This window comes from Natrix helvetica (assembly GCF_964273705.1).
Source record: "Natrix helvetica genome assembly, chromosome: 2".
Lineage (NCBI taxonomy): Eukaryota > Metazoa > Chordata > Lepidosauria > Squamata > Natricidae > Natrix > Natrix helvetica.
The window spans coordinates 239,423,735-239,441,866 of record NC_138552.1 but is presented as its reverse complement, the minus strand read 5'-3'; the positions used below and the strand labels follow the sequence as shown (position 1 = coordinate 239,441,866).

The following is an 18,132-nucleotide window of genomic DNA, read 5'->3' as shown; positions in this document are numbered from 1 at the left end:
TTAGTTACCTGTTCTGACCCCCTCCTCTTGTATACCAAGTCACTCCGAAACAAAGTCTCTGCAATATGTTTTTATTACATACAGTTTCAACCTTGGCAGTAATTCAGCCTGCCGAGGTCCAGATAACAAAATTGGCAGCAATCCAGGTACAACGAAACACTTTGGCAGCAATCCAGTCTGCCAAGATCCAAATAACACTTTGGGCAGCAATCCAGCCTGCCGAGGTTCAGACTCCACCTTGGCAGCAATTCAGCCTGCCGAGGTACGACACAGATCTGAGAGTGTCTCCAACTCTAATGATCAGTTGATTCCTGCAAAACAACTGTCGGAAAGTCCCTTCCTTAAATAGCCTTGAGAGGAGCCTGATTACGATCACCTGCATCCAATTATCTACATGCGTAGCTGGTTTCTATGTCTATCAGCTCTCCGTTGGCGAGCATCCAGAAACCACTCCCTTGTTTCCTCCCCACTGCTCCAAGGCATGACGTCAGGAGCACACTCCCTTGTCTCCTCCCCACTGGCCCAAGGCTCAGGTGCCTCCTGGTGGCCAACCAGCCCCTCTGCGCCCTGCTCAGAGTTGGAACCCTGTCCAGGGTCCTCCACATCGTCCAGACCTGACTCATAGGGACCCTCGCTGTTGGAGTCTGGTGGCAGCTCCAACGGCTCCTGCTGGGCCACAACAGTTACCTATAGTAATAATGATAATAGTAATGAAATAATGATTTTGACTAGTAAAAGCCATCTGGATATAAATAGCAAATTGGGACCTGGGAAAAAGACTTATAAATCTTATTAACAAATCCTTGTTTATTATGTATAAAAATATAAGTCTTCTTGGGCCAGATGAGAGGAGATGTGATATACATAACAAATAATTCTTAATTAGTTACAATAATATCCAAAGAAATGTTAACGGATAATGTTTAATGATATTTATATGTGTTAGCATTGGTAAAAGCAATTGTATAAAAGCTTTAAATGGTGAATTGGGGGGGGGGGAGGGAGGGAAATGCTTAGATATTTTATTAATTGATTTTTTTCTTTTAGAATATGCTACGAGATGTAATGTTACAGGAGGTTTGTTGAGATTGCCAATGAATGCCAGTGGGTGGTTGTGTTTTTGAATGCAAATGATATCAGATAAAAGCACGTTTAAATAATTTTAGCTAAATGAGAATGGTGGTGTATTTACAGTAAAATACATGAAGATTTTTGATGTAAAATGTACTATTCAATGGGAAGGAAATATATGTAACCATTATGATAGAAACGCACGAAAACTGTTTGTAACCAATCGACACTCTTTTGACAGGATGTAATGAAGGATGATTCTTTTTTTGTGTTTTTGTTTATTTAAAACAATAAAAAAATTAAAAAAAAAGATCAGTAACATTTTATTTGAATAAAAAATAATAAAATAATAAAATATATTGTGGTTGGTCTGATTTTTGGTAAACCTAATATATAGATGATGTTGGGAAGGAGCCTTAAATCTGATCCTTCTTTTTACTAGAAACTGACATTATGGAATAATCATAGCTGGAAATTATAGGTAAAACTTTTTTGGGTAAGTTCATAGGCAAAAGGTTCATAAGCAAAAAATGAGATTACAACTTGGATCAGCTCATTGTTCATCATCTGATGTTTTTCAAGAAGAATTTTTTTTCTAAAAATATAGTTTCTAAATAGTTAGTTTTTATCTGTAACTAAAAAGCTTAGTTAAAATAGATGTGAGAATCTATAATTAAGTTTGAAAAAAAGGTTGGGTGAGTGGTGTACTCTGTTATACTAAGATCTGCCAATTAACATACCTTTATTTTATCAGAGCTTAGTCAATCTACATAAGTAATCTTTGTATATTTTTTATTTTATTTTATAAAATAAAATAAATAAATGGGGACAGTAGGACAGGGACTGTAGGCACGCTTACGGACCTCTTAGGAATGGACTAAGGTCGACGGTAGACAGTTTGAGGTTGAAGCTGTGGAGATTTGAGGATGTAACAATGAAGTCAGGTAGAGCATTCCAGGCATTGACCACTCTGTTTCTGAAGTCGTATTTTCTGCAATTGAGTTTGGAGCTGTTTACCTTGAGTTTGTATTTATTGTTTGCCTGCGTATTGAGGTTGAGGCTAAAGTGGTTGTTGACAGGTAGGACATTGTAACAGACAATTTTGTGTACTATGCTTAGGTCAGATCGTAGGCGGCATAGTTCCAGGTTGTCCAAGCTCAAAATTTTGAGCCTGGTGGCATAAGCAATTCTGCTGTGAGCAGTACTCTTTTCGTGCTGCTTTTTGCTAAATGGGCACCTCTGGACATTATTGTAAGCCTATATATGGGCATATCTATCTACATTAATCAAACATTGTGACTCTGATGTCTGCACTGCGCCTTTGACAAAATAGTATATTCTATATTTTATAGGTCAACTAATTGCTTCCTTAAGGAAACCTGCTATTTCTGCTATACATATAATATAGAAAAGCATCACAAAGATAATGGCAGATTGCTTAGTAATAACTGTACTTCTTCAAATAGTCATTTCTGCAGGTACATAATATTCATAATCTGTTCTATAATGGTGCATTCTGAACTCCTGTGTTGGAATCAGAACGGAGCTCCTTTGCATTACACTCCATATGGACATATATAGACAGATCCTTAGTCCTCCCCACAAATTTAGAATCTTCCTAATAGTGGTCTATGCAGATGCAAACCTCATATGTGTAAATATTATCAATGTGTTATGCTAATATTGTACCATCTTCAATTGTATCTGATGTTTTAGGCTTAACTCAAGGTGCTTAACATATGTGGTATAACATCCTTTGCAGCTTAGGACCACAGTATTTACTTGCTGTTTTTTGTATAAGGCAACAACTTGATCATTTTATCTGCTTTTGTAACTTGGTACACTACTTATTCCCTAACTATACTATATTGGAGCTGTTTTTATATTTAACACAGATTTGTACTGGAAGGAAAAGAAATTCGTCTGAGACCACAATGTGCAATTTTTATTACCATGAATCCTGGGTAAGTGATAACTGTAGTTATCATTGTTCCATAACACCAGAATAGAAATAACCATTTGGGGGGGAGGGGAGTATTTTTTACAAATGTGTGAAGTTCTGTTGCATAAACTGGTAATTTTGATACAGTGAGTTTAATATTGTCCATAGCTTTGCACTTTCAAGATTTCAGAAAATAATATTTCTTAGCCTAATTTGTTAATTCAAGGATTGATCATGGAATCTTTTAAATGCAAGGAATATGTACTGCCACTGAATTATATTCCCACTTTCCAAATGTTGTAGTTTTAAATTACCACTATTATCAATTTCAGAAGATTAAATAATTTTTCACTTGCAATTAACCATCACTTATTATCATAATCCGCTATCATAAAAGTAATCACATAATTATGTTCTAAACTGTAGTGAACTCTACTTTTTCAGACTAGTATTGTATCTTTGTTGAAAGAATTTTTTATTTGTATGTGGTAAAGGTAACGTATTAAAGTGTTCTTAATGAATGTGATGACATTAACTTTCCTTTTAAGATACAAAGGTCGTGTGGAACTTCCAGACAACTTAAAATCATTATTTCGTCATATGTCAATGATAATACCAGATTATGAACTCATTGCTGAAATAATGTTGTTTTCAGAAGGTTTCAGATCAGCAAAATTACTCTCAGGGAAGATAATAAATCTTTACCAACTTTCTAGCAAAAGACTATCACAACAGGTAAAATACAAATATATAATTTTATTTTTTATATCCTAATTTTCTTCTGGAATGGAGCTCAATGTAGCTACATAGCATCCCCAGGGGATGCCCCTTAGAGGCAATGATTTGGAAGAGTAATGCAGAAATCACATGTAAATATAGTATAAAATTACAGACAAATATCTGTGAAGCTGAATAGAATGGTCTACTATTCATAATGACAGCAAACTAGTTGAGGAGGTACAAGATAGGCCCAAAACCACACAAATGCACACCTCTTTGCTTGCCTGCCTCTATGAATTTTTTAGGACCAAATATAATTTTTCTACAGGAAATGCACCTTTCACTGAATATGCTCCTGAATCCAGTACAGGATTTTCCTTTCAGTTTCATTTCAAGCACTATAGCAATGTTAGCTATCCAAAGTCAATAGCAAGTGGATGACCTTAGGGAGAGAGGGAAGTAGAGACTCTTTTCAGCACTTATTGGGCAAAACTCTTCTATTTCTTGAAAGGATTATATTTTTTGCTCATTATCCTTATATCATGCATTCCTATTCTTAAAACAAAGCTTAAAAGGTAATTGAGAATTGGTGTCTTCCTGTAAAGCACTCTGGGTATGCGGTTAGGCAAATGCCCTTGCACTAGTGCTTGATATGTAGGAGCAAAATTCCCAACTGACAGCTATACAGTGCTATTATTTCCTACAGAGGGACAGAAATTTCTACTTTCAGCCATCTTATCTTCTTCCTGTACTCTCATTGATAAATATCCCACTGGATAATTAGTATTCTTTTGGCAACCTGTTAGATTCAGTTAAGTTTCATTCTTGCACTCTGAAATGAAAGACCACAGGATTTCTGTGTTTCTTTCAGATATTTGATATAATATCATGACATATACCATCACAACTGCCTTTTCTAATCCAAACACATTCAGCTCTTTCAATCCTTGTTCATATAACATTGTTTCTAGGCCCTTTATCTTCAGTACTGTCTTTCTGTAAACCTCTTCCAATTTCTCTAAATCTTTCAAGTATGGTGCCCAAATTGGATGTCATAAACGAAATAGAGTTGAGTGCATTTCTTTTTTTCTTGCAACCACACAAAATTGATGCCTCATATTAAATTTGTAGTCACTTATTATTCCACTGTCTTTTTTTTTTACAAATACTGTTATCAACCTAGTTATCTGCTATCCTGTATCTGTGCATTTTTATTTCCTAAGTAAAAAAAGTTGTGCTTATCGTATTACATTTAGGGTTGTTACTTTTGTTTCTCCAATTTATTTTGTTTCTGTATTAGCTATCCACCCAATTCTATATCATCTGCAAAATTTATAAACATTCCTTCTACTTCCTATTATCATTTCTAGAATCACTGTAGTTTCCGGGAACTTGCTTTTTTCTTCCCCACACATGTGGCAGTTCCCGTATCGTATTTTTAACAATCCTAAACTTTAGTTCTGCATAATTGGTAGATAGATAGATATCACTGAACGAAACAGGACTTGTGTAGCACTGCCTTTTCTGAAAGATTGTTAGCACTTTGTCATCTTAATTAAACAATTAATACATATTTTTATTTTATTTTGTTTTGAATATATCTAATGAAACTCTTTCCAAATATCTTTGAACCTCAGATCATTAACATTCCTCACACATCTCTACAAGTGCTTAATCGGAGATTTAATATCCAACCCTCATATGATTTAATTTAAACCTACTGTGCAGCTTACCCTTCTTTGACCAATCATGTTTTAACCAATCCTTTTTACGTACAATCCATCTCATGGTAGCAATCTATAATCCAGCTAACTCAAATCATGGTCCCCTACAGCAAATCTTTCCTTAGCCTATATAGCCATTCATTTGTAGTGTTTTTCTTTTCTAGCAAATAAGATTTTGACTTTATAGTGGAGGAGTCAGTATCAAAGGGTACAGAACACATTCCATGTTAGAGAACATTAGAAAAGGGACTGAAAATAAAAATCACAGTATTACAAAATTATATTTGCCCCTGGAACATTGTGTACCATTCTAGTAGCCATAAATAAAAGAGCATATAATAGAGCTGGGGAAAGAGCCAGTTTAGTGTAATGGTTAAGTTGCTGACCTAGAAACCAGGAGCCTGAGTTGAGTTCAAAGTACTAAAGGTTTATTACATGCCACCTATAGACAAGATTCTGGTGTATTAATGTCAAGTCAAGCGGCATGATATTTCAATGATTAAGATCCTGAGCTTGTCAGTTAAAAAGCTGCCAACCCAGGTTTGAGACCAAGCACTGTACAATGGGGTGACTCCTGTTACTCATGCCAGGTCTTGCTAACCTAGGAGGCTCTTTCAGCCAAGAATCAAAGATGAGCCTTGCCCCCTTGAGTCTATCATGACTGGACTGGGAAAACATTTAAACCTTAATGGTGCTAAGATATCAAATTGGCACTAGGTCAGCAAAATTTATGGGCTAGACATGGATCTCAAGTGACTCTGCAGAGATTTAACCTTGCCCCTGGGCTCAGCCTGCTCATCTAGTCAATTCTAGTCCTATCTTAGACATGAAAGCCGCCTGGGTGACTTTGGGCCAGTTAGACTCCCATCTCATAGAGTGTTGTTGTGGGAAAATAGGAAGAGGAATGAGCTTTATATAAGCTTGCTGCCCCAGGTTACTTATAAAGTAATAACAGTGGTATTAGAAATCTATAAAATAAAATAAATAATCAGTATGCCTCAAGGAGCTTTTTTTTAATCTGAAAAAGCTAGAACATTTGGAAAGAAGATGACTGGGGGGAAACACTATTGAGGTATTTAAAATCATCATGACATAGAGAATGTAGACAAGGAGAAATACTTTGCATAGTGCATAATTAATATGTGGAACTTATTTTAACAAAATATCATGATGGTCATAGAAAAATTAGATAAATTCACGAAAGACAAATTATCCAGGGTAACTTAGTGTTACTTCCAGTCTGGAAGTAGTGTGCTTGTAAATTCTGACTTTAGGATACAATAGTGAGAACTGTTTATGTCTCCATCTTCTGCTTGGAAGCAGCCCTGAAATATTTGCACTACTGTGAGAAACGAAATGGTGAAGTTAAATGCATTTTGATCTGATCTAGCACTATTATTCTTACCTCCTCTCAGCAATTTTGGCATGTGTTTCTATTCATACCAAAAAGGAAGAAAAGTAGAAAGAAAGAAAGAAAGAGATAAGAGAAGGTACACGTCTTCTCCACTGGCCAAGTAGATAAAAGGGATTCCAAAGAGCTCTTTCTGGGAACATCTGAGCATTTCAATACCATATTCTATCTTTTATATTATATAGAGGTCATAGTATCTATGCTATTTCACAACACGTTTTCAACTTTCTTCTAGCCTTGTATGTCTACAGAGATTCTCAGTCATCCAAGTCATGATTGTACTAAAGGTGCTTTTTCAAAAGGCAACTGGACTTCCTTTGTTTTTCCTTGAAGACTTTTAGCTTCTCATCCAAGAAGCTTCTTCAATTTTGACTGAATGGTGGAGAGTTGAAAGATTTATGTTCCTTGCAGTCATCTGGTCATTAGCACTCACTCTGAGAGTCATTGAGGCCCACTGGAGGTTTATCTGTGCTCTCAAGATCACCTGAATAGTGCAAATGAGTGTGGAAACTTCTTGGAATCACTGAAAGGACACATTCCTTACAACACAGCCCTTTTGGCAGTTCCAAGAAGGTATCTGGAATCCATATGCATAGTTTCCAAGCCTCCACTACCTGCTTATTTGACCAGCCTCCACTACCTGTTTATTTAAAGCAGCAGTTAAAACATCAGCCAAACCTTGTACCAGAGCTTTGAGATCTATCGCAGGTTTCCTCTGGAACCCCACCTGAGCAGCTGATCAAGCAGGTTAGAAGGAGCCTCAGAAAACTCCAAAGCTAAAGGAGATTATTTGTTCCTGACAAAAAACTAATAACTATTATACTATACTCTAAATCAGCATGAGTGCCATGGAACAAATTATACATTAACTCTGGAAGAGTTCAGTTGGAAATCAAATTAGTTAAATTGATAATAATTTTGACAAACATGCTATTTAATAATTGCAAAGAAGGTATCTGCAGTGCACAAAAATAAATTGTGTTGTTATCTTATTTTTAGGATCATTATGATTTTGGCATGAGAGCTATAAAAACTGTATTAATAAGAGTTGGTCAAAGGCGTCAAGAGTTGAAACTACAGTAAGTTTACTTAAATGGTTTATATTAAAAATAGAACATTATTATATCTCAATTTGTGATCTATAGATTTTATAAAAAGATGTTTTTAATAGAGGAGAGACCTGTTTTACTGTTATCCTATTTATATTTCTTTTAAGACAAAGAAAACTAAATTCAATAGATTTATCTATGCATGCTAAACAATACTCAGAAGGACTTATTGTCTCATAGAAGTGCAACCTAAATTACCAAGATTCTAAATATCCCTATAGGAATATCTGTATTCATTAGCCAGCAAAAACTATCCATGAAATTAAATTTCTTGATCAGTTTTGTTTCTGACTTCCAAAGCATTCAAATTATAGTTCTGTCATACCATAGAATAATGTTTAATTTGTAAGGTCTACCGAGGGAGGGAGGGAGGAGGCAGTAAAGAAGGAAGGAGCTTTGACTGACAATTAATTAGCCATTGTGCAGTTAAATATAAGGGAAAATTTGAAGTATATGGATTAATAAAATAATGTATTAATTTTTACTTTAGAGTAGACATATTGATATCCACATTAGTGGGAATCTTCTGCCTACATTTTGGTGTAAATTTAGTTTCTCGGGGTCCTTTTTGCCATGTTTATTTACAGACCACACGAATTAATTTTTTCATTTTTAGATGAACATTTTTGTTTGTTTGCTTGTTTGTTTGTTTTGAACATGACAAAAATTCAGTCTAATATGAATAGGAAAAGAAGCAAAACAGCAATAATATGCACAACTTTAGCAATATATGATCAAAAATATGCATATAAGAATATCTCCTTAAAAAGTGCAGCATGGGTGGGTTAATGAAAACAGTATGAGTCTTAGAATAACTCATGAAATTCTAATTATTAGTTTTCTTCTATAATAGACACAATAAAAAAAGGTTTCCTGCAATGGAGGAAACTCTAATCACAATTGACATACTGAAAGAAGTGAATTTACCAAAGTTAATTGCTGAGGATGTTCCAGTATTTGAACATATTATCAGAGATCTCTTTACAGAAATGGAAGTTCCAAAAGTAAATCCTAAACGATTAGAGGTAATAAAAATAATTATTGTTGATATTAGCTATAGAAAAATATTTTTGAAATTAGGATTTTTTATTGTTATTATCCATTCAGTTTGAGTACTTCAGTGATTTTGTAAAGGAATTTAGAGCTGGACCTTTGGACAAGAGTTGACAAGATCCAGAGATAGGACGAAGTAGGAGAAAGAAACTCAAAATAACTCTGCCTTGATTTTAGGATAAAATGGGACAGAGGAAAAAAAAGGTAGACGGGCTTTAAGGATCCCATTAATGTATGCTAAAACAGTAAAGCAGTATGCCTGGAATCCCAGTAATATTGGTGTTGTCACTTGGCCTATCTTGAAAAACTGACAGATTTTCAGGGAAGATGAGGCATATTCAGGTGTACATTCAGGTCTACTCAATGTCAAGACAATGAAATTGATTGTGCCTCTTTAATTTTTTTCACTAATGTTGCCAGAATAGCTATATTTTTCCTTAATACTAACATTTGGTTATTTTATATATTGTCAAATTATTGATCAATCATCAAACTTCTAACCATCTACGTTTTTTAAACAGAGTGCAATATCTCTTGCAATACAGCATTTATCTTTGCAGCCTTGGGAAAATCAAATAGAGAAGGTTATACAACTATACCATCAGCTTATGGTGAGTGCAGGGGGACAATCGGGTAAAATGTGATATGGAGGTTAAATATGATACAAATATGTAGAACTCAAAACTTTACAGTGAGATGTTACATTACAAGAATTGTATTTCACTAAATGCCAGAAACGGATGTTTATGGTGGAATGTAGTCAGGAGTTGCAGGAGATAGGGCTTCTTTCCCAGAGACCAAAGAGACATCAGAGCTTGGAATAGCTGATCAACGGGAAGAGAACAAAGTTGAAGCCTCCCTAGCAATTCACAGACTGTATCTATAGTTGTTACAAGTAATTGCTTTAGTCTAATAAGATTCTGTTGTATAAACAGAATAAAGGGACTATTCAGAAATAATTCTATATAATCATTCTTGGTTATTTGAGCCTGACATGCTGCAGCAATTGAGGAGTACAAAATCCCCATCAACATATGCTTATAAATATACATTTTGTAAGACCTTTAGTTTGTATTTACTAAAATTTAAGCATTAATCATCGAAGGAATATGAATGTTGCAGATTTGATATTTTAAAATACATTTTCAGGCTCGTGTTGGTGTGATGCTTGTAGGCCCCACAGGTGGAGGAAAAACTACCATCAGAACAATTTTAGAAAAAGCCTTGATAATCTTTCCATTAGTTGATACCGAGAGTGTTACCAAACTTGATGTTTTTCAGGTAAGGAATTTTTTTAAGTTACTCTTATGATATGTATTATTAGTTGATCTCTTTTCCTGTAACCTTTCAGAGCGATAATCCATATGAACTTTGAAATTTTAAATATTTACTAGTTATTAAACAATGAGTAGTTGGCAGTCATGTTAAGGTATTGCCATAAAGTGTTCTGGTGAGATTTCTGACAGAAAGCTGAACATCCAACAATTGAAAGAAGCTGTGCTTGCTCCGTTAGCATGGAGAGCCCTATAAAGTTGCCAAGAATTGGACATTAGTGAATGGTTAAAAGAAAAAGCATTGGCAGTGGTCAGTCAACTTTCACTAATTTCAGAAAGCCAAAGAAGCTTTGATTTAGGTTGATACTTGAATGGGAGCATGCCAAGAAATTACAGGACAATATGTTGAATAGAAATAAAGAAATTGTTCAGGAAGAAAGCAATGGCAAAATACGTCCATACTGTTTTCAGAAGATTACTTATATGTGTTCATCAAATCACCAAAGATCATACTTGCTTTGAAGAAGACTTTACTAGGTCTTTAGGTCCTTGCTAGGTGTCCATTTGTTCAGTGATCATTCAAATTTAACATGGTGCTAAATAAGGGAGACATGATGGGATCTTGTAGTTGGGGCTTTTGCAGTGTCAGTCATGTGATTATGATTCGGATGCTCAGGAACCAAATTGCAGCAAAAATGTTGCAGTGTCTCCTGGCCATGTGATCATCATTTGTGACCTTGTGTACTTAGCAACAATCAATAACAAAATACACAAACCCTTTTATGGGTTTCTATTAATAGGAAATAAAGGTAATAATTGCACATTTAGAAGGATTTTTTTTTCTTCCTCAGAGTAATCCAAAGAGAAGCAAGGTGGATACTTTTGTTGTAAACCCAAAGTGTGTTACTATTGATGAACTCTTTGGACAGACAAATCCTAGTACAATGGAATGGTCAGATGGATTATTATCATCAGTAGTTAGAGGATTTGCCAAACTTGGGATTAAAAGAGCTAAAAGAAGAGAGCCAAGCCTTGGTATAAATTCAGAAATGCAGGATTTATATACAGTGAGTACACAGTAATGTAGTAGGATATTGAGATATTTTTATTTCAAAATGTAGTTACATTTAACTTACTAATTTATCATTTAGATTTTACTGAGTTTTTCATTCATTTTTTCATTTAATAACTCACCAAACCCAGCACATTCTTCTTCAAAAGGTGGAAATGATTTATTTTAAAAAGGTAGATAAAATAGAAATGATAGCTATCATTTAGCTTAACTTTTAAAATCCTCAATTTAAATGGTTACAATTATTTTAAATGCATGATTCTCTGAGTTTTAAGTTGCTGCTCTTCTCCTGTTTATTTCCCAGGTAGTTTATTTTTTTTGTTGGGTGTCCTCTATTTTTATCAGCAATATGCAAACTTTATAATGCCTTGGTAAGGACACACTTGGAATACTGCATTCAGTTTTGTTCGCCACGATGTAAAAAAGATGTTGAGACTCTAGAAAGAGTATAGAGAAGAGCGACAAAAATGATTAGGGGACTGGAGGCTAAAACATATGAAGAACAGTTGCAGGAACTGGGTATGTCTAGTTTAATGACAAGAAGGACTAGGGCAGACATGATAGCAATGTTCCGATATCTCAGGGGTTGCCACAAAGAAGAAGGAGTCAAACTATTCTCCAAAACACCTGAGGGTAGAATAAAAAGCAATGGGTTGAAACTAATCAAGGAGAGAAGCAACTTAGAACTGAGGAGACATTTCCGGACAGTTAGAACAATTAATCAGTGGAACAACTTGCGTCCAAAATTTGTGAAGCTCCAACACTGGAAGTTTTCAAGAAGATGTTGGATAACCATTTGAAATGTTATAGGGCAGCTATGGCGAACCTTTTTTGGCTTGCGTGCCATAAGGAGAGGGAGCTCAGGGAGGTTGTGCATGGGCATGCCGCACCCATAATGCAATGTACAATCACCCAGTGCGCATGCGCGCGTGAGAGGCGCTCCCCCCCATTTTTGCATTCTTTTTTCTCCTTCCCCAGGCTCCAGAGACTATATAGGAGCCTGGGGAGGGTGTAAACAGCCTCCCCCCGCCAAAGGCTCTCCTGAGGCTTCAGGGACCTTCAAGAGGCTCCCCTGAAGCCTCCGGAGGGCAAACAATGACCCTATGAGCAAACCTGAAGTGCCTCCTGAAGGTCCCTAAAGCCTCCGGAGGGCTTAAACCCACCCTATGAGCAAACCGGAAGTCCGTTCCCAAACTTCTGGTTTGCCCATAGGGCTGGTTTTTTTGCACTCCGGAGGCTTCAGGGAAACTCCTGAAGCCTCCGGAGGGCTTCCGGGGGGGGGAAGCGGGGGAGGCTCTTTTCACCCTCCCCAGGCTCCTATAAAGCCTCTGGAACCTGGGGAGAGTGAAAAATGGCTTTAAAAAAAGCTGAACTCAGCTGGCCAGCGCGCACATGCATGCTGGCCAGCTGACAGGGCAACACCTCACGTGTCCTGACAAATGGCTCTACGTGCCACCTGTGGTACGCGTGTCATAGGTTCGCCATCCTGGTTATAGGGTTTCCTATCTAGGCAGGGGGTTGGACTAGAGGACCTCCAAGGTACCTTCCAACTCTGTTGTTCTATTCTATTCTACTTTCCTTTCTTTGGAAATCCTCGAACCTTTGTTTGTTCTGAATGTGTTGTAAGCATATTCCAATCTACTTTCTTTTCTAGCTTCCCAGTTTTGCCTGTTTAGCCAACACTCTTATGGTGACTCCAACTAGAAACAGAATTCACAGCCTGATTTTATTATGCTTTATTTCTATTTGTCTAAGATTCAAGAGATTTCATTTGATTGGGAACTTCCCAAAATTTCTTATAAAATTATTTTAGTATTTGGCTTTGTAATTGTAATCTTCCTTTCATCTCATTATTTTAAGGAAATCCAGCTCTTAGTTATGTTTACCATTTGTAAGTTATAATTATGTGATGTTTACCTAATATTACCTATTACAGTATAATTAATCTCATTTCTACTTTTTAGCTGAATACAGTGAATATAGCTGATGCAGTTGTGCCTGATGATATTGGACAATCAACAGAAAATATTCAATGTTAGTATAATCTTATCATAACAAATATGGGGATTATTTCATTATTGTGTATATCTTAGTTAAAGATTCAACGTAGACAACTTTTTGATATTTAACTAATTATGCGCCAGCTCTACTGTAATTAGTTTCAACATCCTCCCTAGGAACAAAAAGGTAGCAATGGAAATCATGTGTTTTCACTCCATCCACTTCCTGATGGAAACCTGACCCATAGGTTTCTTTCCATATGCATCTGGATATTAACATTCCATTGAATTAATACATAGCTATTACTTTGTTCCGTTGTGTGCTACTATGGAAAGAATGAATCATAGGAAACTGAACTCCACAGATCAGTGTGGGAAGAAAAAGAAATGTGAACCTAAAGAGGCAGAAAGTGATGAAAATCTTGAGAATATCAGCACATGCCGTTGGAGGTTTGTTAATGGTAGCTTTTGGCCAGTCAGTTTTTCTCAGCCCAACTCACCTCACATGATTGTTATTGTGGAGAAAATAGGAGGAGAAAGGAATATTGGTTTGGTTTGGTTTTATTGGACATATGCCGCTCTTCTCGCAAAGGTCTCAGGGCGGCGTACAACATAAAAACAAATATGACAGAAGTTAAAAAAGATTAAATAGGAAATCCAATAACCTTCAATTGACAATTTACATCAAATTTAGGATTAAATTAAAATTGACAATTTAAAATTAATAATTTATTTTATTCTATTCAAGCCAGGCCGGCTTGCTGAAAAAGCCAACTTTTTAGGGCGTGCCGGAAGGACCGGAGGTCGGGGGTTATACGAAGCTCCGAGGGCAGCTCATTCCAAAAGGAAGGTGCTCCCACAAAGAAGGCTCTTCCCCTGGGGGTCGCCAGCCGACACTGCCTGGCCGACAGCACCCTGAGGAAGGCAACTCTGTGGGATTGTACTGGACGGTGGGAGGCTACCGGTGGCAGTAGGCGGTCTCGCAAGCACCCTGGGCCTAAGCCATGGAGAGCTTTAAAGATCATAATTAACAACTTGAATCGCACCCAGAAAACAACCGGCAACCAGCGCAGGCCGCCTAAAAGGGGTGTAACATGGGAGCACCTAGGTACTCCCATGACAGCCCGCGCGGCCGCATTCTGGACCAGCTGGAGCCTCCGGGTGCTCTTCAAGGGCAGCCCCATGTAGAGAACATTACAGTAGTCCAGGCGAAAAAGGACGAGGGCGTTAGTGACTGTGCAGAGGGCATCCCGATCCAGGAAGGGGCGCAACTGACATACCAGGCGAACCTGGTAAAAGGCCCCCCTGGTCACGGCCGTAAGATGTTCTTCTAAACTAAGCTGCATATCCAGGAGGACTCCCAGATTGTGGGCCCTCTCTGAGAGGGCTAAAATTTCTCCCCCAATCATCAAAGATGATACGTGATGTACAAATCAGGATGACGGGAACCACAGCCACTGAGTCTTGGATTAAGCTTGAGCCTGTTCGTCCCCACACAGATCCACACAGCCTCCAGGCACTGGAACATCACGTCGAGGGCATTGTTGGGGTGGTTTGGGGTAGAGATGAAAAGTTGGGTGTCATCAGCGTATTGATACCATACCCCAAAACCACAGATGATCTCGCCCAGCGGTTTCATATATATGTTGAACAGGAGGGGTGAGAGAACAGACCCCTGGGACACCCCACAAGTGAGGCACCTCAGGGTCAATCTCTGCCCTCCAGTCAACATGAACTGCGATCGATCTGAGAGGTAGGAGGAGAACCACCGCAAAACGGTGCCCCCCACTCCCAAGCCCCCGAGTCGTCGCAATGGGATACCATGGTTCATGATATCGAAAGCCATGGTCTAATAAGACCAGGACAGAGGAACAACCCCTGTCTCGGGCCTGCCAGAGATCATCAATCAATGCAACCAATGCGGTCTCCATGCTGTACCCGGGAAGCCTGAAACCCGACTGAAACGGATCCAGGTAGGCAGCTTCATCCAGGTACTGGAGAAGTTGACGTGCTACCGCACTCTCAACAACCTTCGCTACAAAGCGGAGATTGGAGACCAGACGATAGTTGGCTAAAGAAGCTGGGTCCAGGGAAGGCTTCTTAAGGAGGGGCCTCATCACTGCCTTCTTCAAGGTAGTGGGAAAGAACCCATTTCTCAATGAAGCGTTGGTAATCTCCTGGAGCCACCGCCCGGGAAGCTGAAACTAACCAGGAGGGACACGGGTCCAGCATACAAGTGGCAGCACTGAGTCTCCCCATAATCCTGTACACGCCCTTGGGAGTCACAGGATCAAACTCATCCTAGATAGTCTCCGCAAGATTAATCCCGTCAACTCGCCCAAATCTACCCAGTCAGAGTCCAAGCCTGTCCGAATCTGAGCGATTTTGTCCTGCAGATACTGGACTAATTCCTCAGCCCTGCCCTGCAAGGGGTCTTCCCCAGTTCCTTGATTAAGTAAGGAACGGGTCACCCTAAACAGGGCGGCTGGGCAGTTATCTGCAGATGCGATAAGAGCGGAAAAATATTCCCATTTTGCTGCTTTTATCGCCATTAAGTAGGACTTAATATGAGTTCTTACTAGTGTTCGGTCAGATTCGGCCCGGCTGGCCCTCCACCCACTCTCTAGCCGTCTTCTCCAGCACTTTATCTCCCGGAGCTCCTCGGTAAACCAAGGAGCTACCCGGGATTGGCACCGAGTCAGAGGCCGCAAAGGCACAACATGGTCCAAGGCATATTAGGTAAGTTTGTCACCTTGAGTTATAATTTCTGCATCTATTGCCTCTAGATGTAGAAATTATAGTAGGCAATACGTTTATAGATGATGGAAGCCAGTGCATGGTCACTGAATTCCAGCAAAATGGCATCTAAGATGAAACTCAGCTCTTCTACTGATTCCGTTTCAGGAGAGTCTGCTAGATGTGTTGTCTCCAAAAGGAGTGTTAGTGTGTGCGTGTGTGTGTACAGGGACCTTACAGGTGCTCTTCCATAACAGACAACAAAGGCAACAATAAATGAAGCAACGTTGTCATTCCATACATTGCAGAAATATTGAAAAAGCTCAGGGAGCTCTTCAGCCAACACAACCTATGTGCACACTTCAAACCCAAGAATTCACTAAAGTCAAAGCTTGTCCATCCCAAGGATAAAACACCCAGAAACAAACTAAGCAACATGGTCTATACAGTACAATGCAGTGATCCATGTGCAGATCCGTATATCAGGGAAATAAAACAACCACTTCATAAATGCATGGAACAACATAGGAGAATAAACCCATCAGGACTAAATTCACAATCCATTTGCATTTAAAAGAAAAAGGCCACTCTTTGGAAGACAGCAAAGTCCACAATTTGGACAGAGAGGACCGCTGGTTTGAAAGAGGGGTCAAAGAGGCCATATATGTCAAAATTGAACAATTGAACAATCTTCGCTCAATGGGGGGGGGAATATGACATCAGCTATTTCTAGTCTACAACATAGTCCTTTCAACAATTCCAAGAAGGTTCCACACCCATTTACACTGCTCAGGTGACCCTGGTAACACAGATAAACCTCCAGGTAGCCCTAACAGCGCACTAAAAGAATGCAAATGACCAGCTGTCTGCAAAGAGTATAAATTCTTCCATTCCCCACAATCTAGTCAGAGCTGAAGAAGCTTCTTGAATGAGAAGCAAAATGTCTTCAAAGAAAAACCAGAAAGTCCAGTTGCCTCTTGAAAAAGCATCTTTGGGATGACAAAGTATAGTACTTTTGTGCAATTGTAGGTGTCTTTTTTCCTTGTTAAGTCAGGTGATATAACTTTTGACTTTGTTGCATTATTAAATATATAAAATACAATGAAATAGGGTATGTAAAATTAAGCAGCATTTTTCTGGGATGTCAGAAAGACTCAAAATTCACTACTAGATATCTGAAAAATGTCCAGAGAAATGAATCAAAGAATAATAGCTCTTAAATTTTAATTATTTGAAGACTTTTTAAATAAGTTTTTGTTATAAATTAGATGGTCAAGGGAAAAGTCTTACTTAATAGAATAATAGAATAACAGATTTGGAAGGGACCTTGAAGGTTTTCTTGTCCAACCCCCTGCTTAGTCAGGAAACCCTACACCACTTCAGACAAATGGATATCCAACATCATCATAAAAACATCCAGTGTTGGAGCATTCACAACTTCTGGAGGCAAGTTGTTCCATTGATTAATTATTCTAACTGTCAGGAAGTTTCTCCTTAGTTCTAAGTTTCTTCTCTCCTTGATTAGTTTCTACCCATTGCTTCTTGTTCTACCCACAGGTGCTTTGTAGAATAGTTTGACTCCCTCTTCTTTGTGGCAATCCCTGAGATAATGGAACATTACTATCATGTCGCCCCTAGTCCTTCTTTTCATTAAACTAGACATACCAAGTTCCTGCAACCATTCTTCATATGTTTTAGCCTCCAGTCCCCTAATCATCTTTGTTGCTCTTCTCTGTACTCTTTCTAGAGTCTCAACATCTTTTTTACATCGTGGCGACCAAAACTGGATGCAGTATTCCAAGTGTGTCCTTACCAAGGCATTATAAAGTGGTATTAACACTTCATGTGATCTTGATTCTATCCCTCTGTGTATGCAGCCTAGAACTGTGTTGGCTTTTTTGGCAGCTGCTGCACATTGCTGGCTCATATTTAAATGGTTGTCCACTAGGATTCCAAGATCCCTCTCACAGTTACTACTATTGAGCAAGGTACCACATATACTGTACCTGTGCATTTGTTT

The 18,132-nt window shown here is 38.1% G+C and overlaps 1 protein-coding gene across 3 annotated transcripts in view; it reads left to right on the top strand.

The window, feature by feature from the left end:
* The window catches only part of DNAH14 (dynein axonemal heavy chain 14), a 231,631-nt gene that overhangs the window by 97,423 nt on the left and 116,076 nt on the right, over positions 1–18,132 (top strand). For all 3 annotated transcript variants that reach the window (XM_081942264.1, XM_081942265.1, XM_081942263.1), the window contains exons 29-36: positions 2,967–3,035; positions 3,562–3,748; positions 7,868–7,947; positions 8,831–9,002; positions 9,552–9,641; positions 10,180–10,311; positions 11,156–11,371; positions 13,341–13,410. In XM_081942264.1, the coding sequence (XP_081798390.1) occupies positions 2,967–3,035; positions 3,562–3,748; positions 7,868–7,947; positions 8,831–9,002; positions 9,552–9,641; positions 10,180–10,311; positions 11,156–11,371; positions 13,341–13,410 (1,016 nt within the window). The remainder of the gene's footprint in view (positions 1–2,966; positions 3,036–3,561; positions 3,749–7,867; positions 7,948–8,830; positions 9,003–9,551; positions 9,642–10,179; positions 10,312–11,155; positions 11,372–13,340; positions 13,411–18,132) is intronic.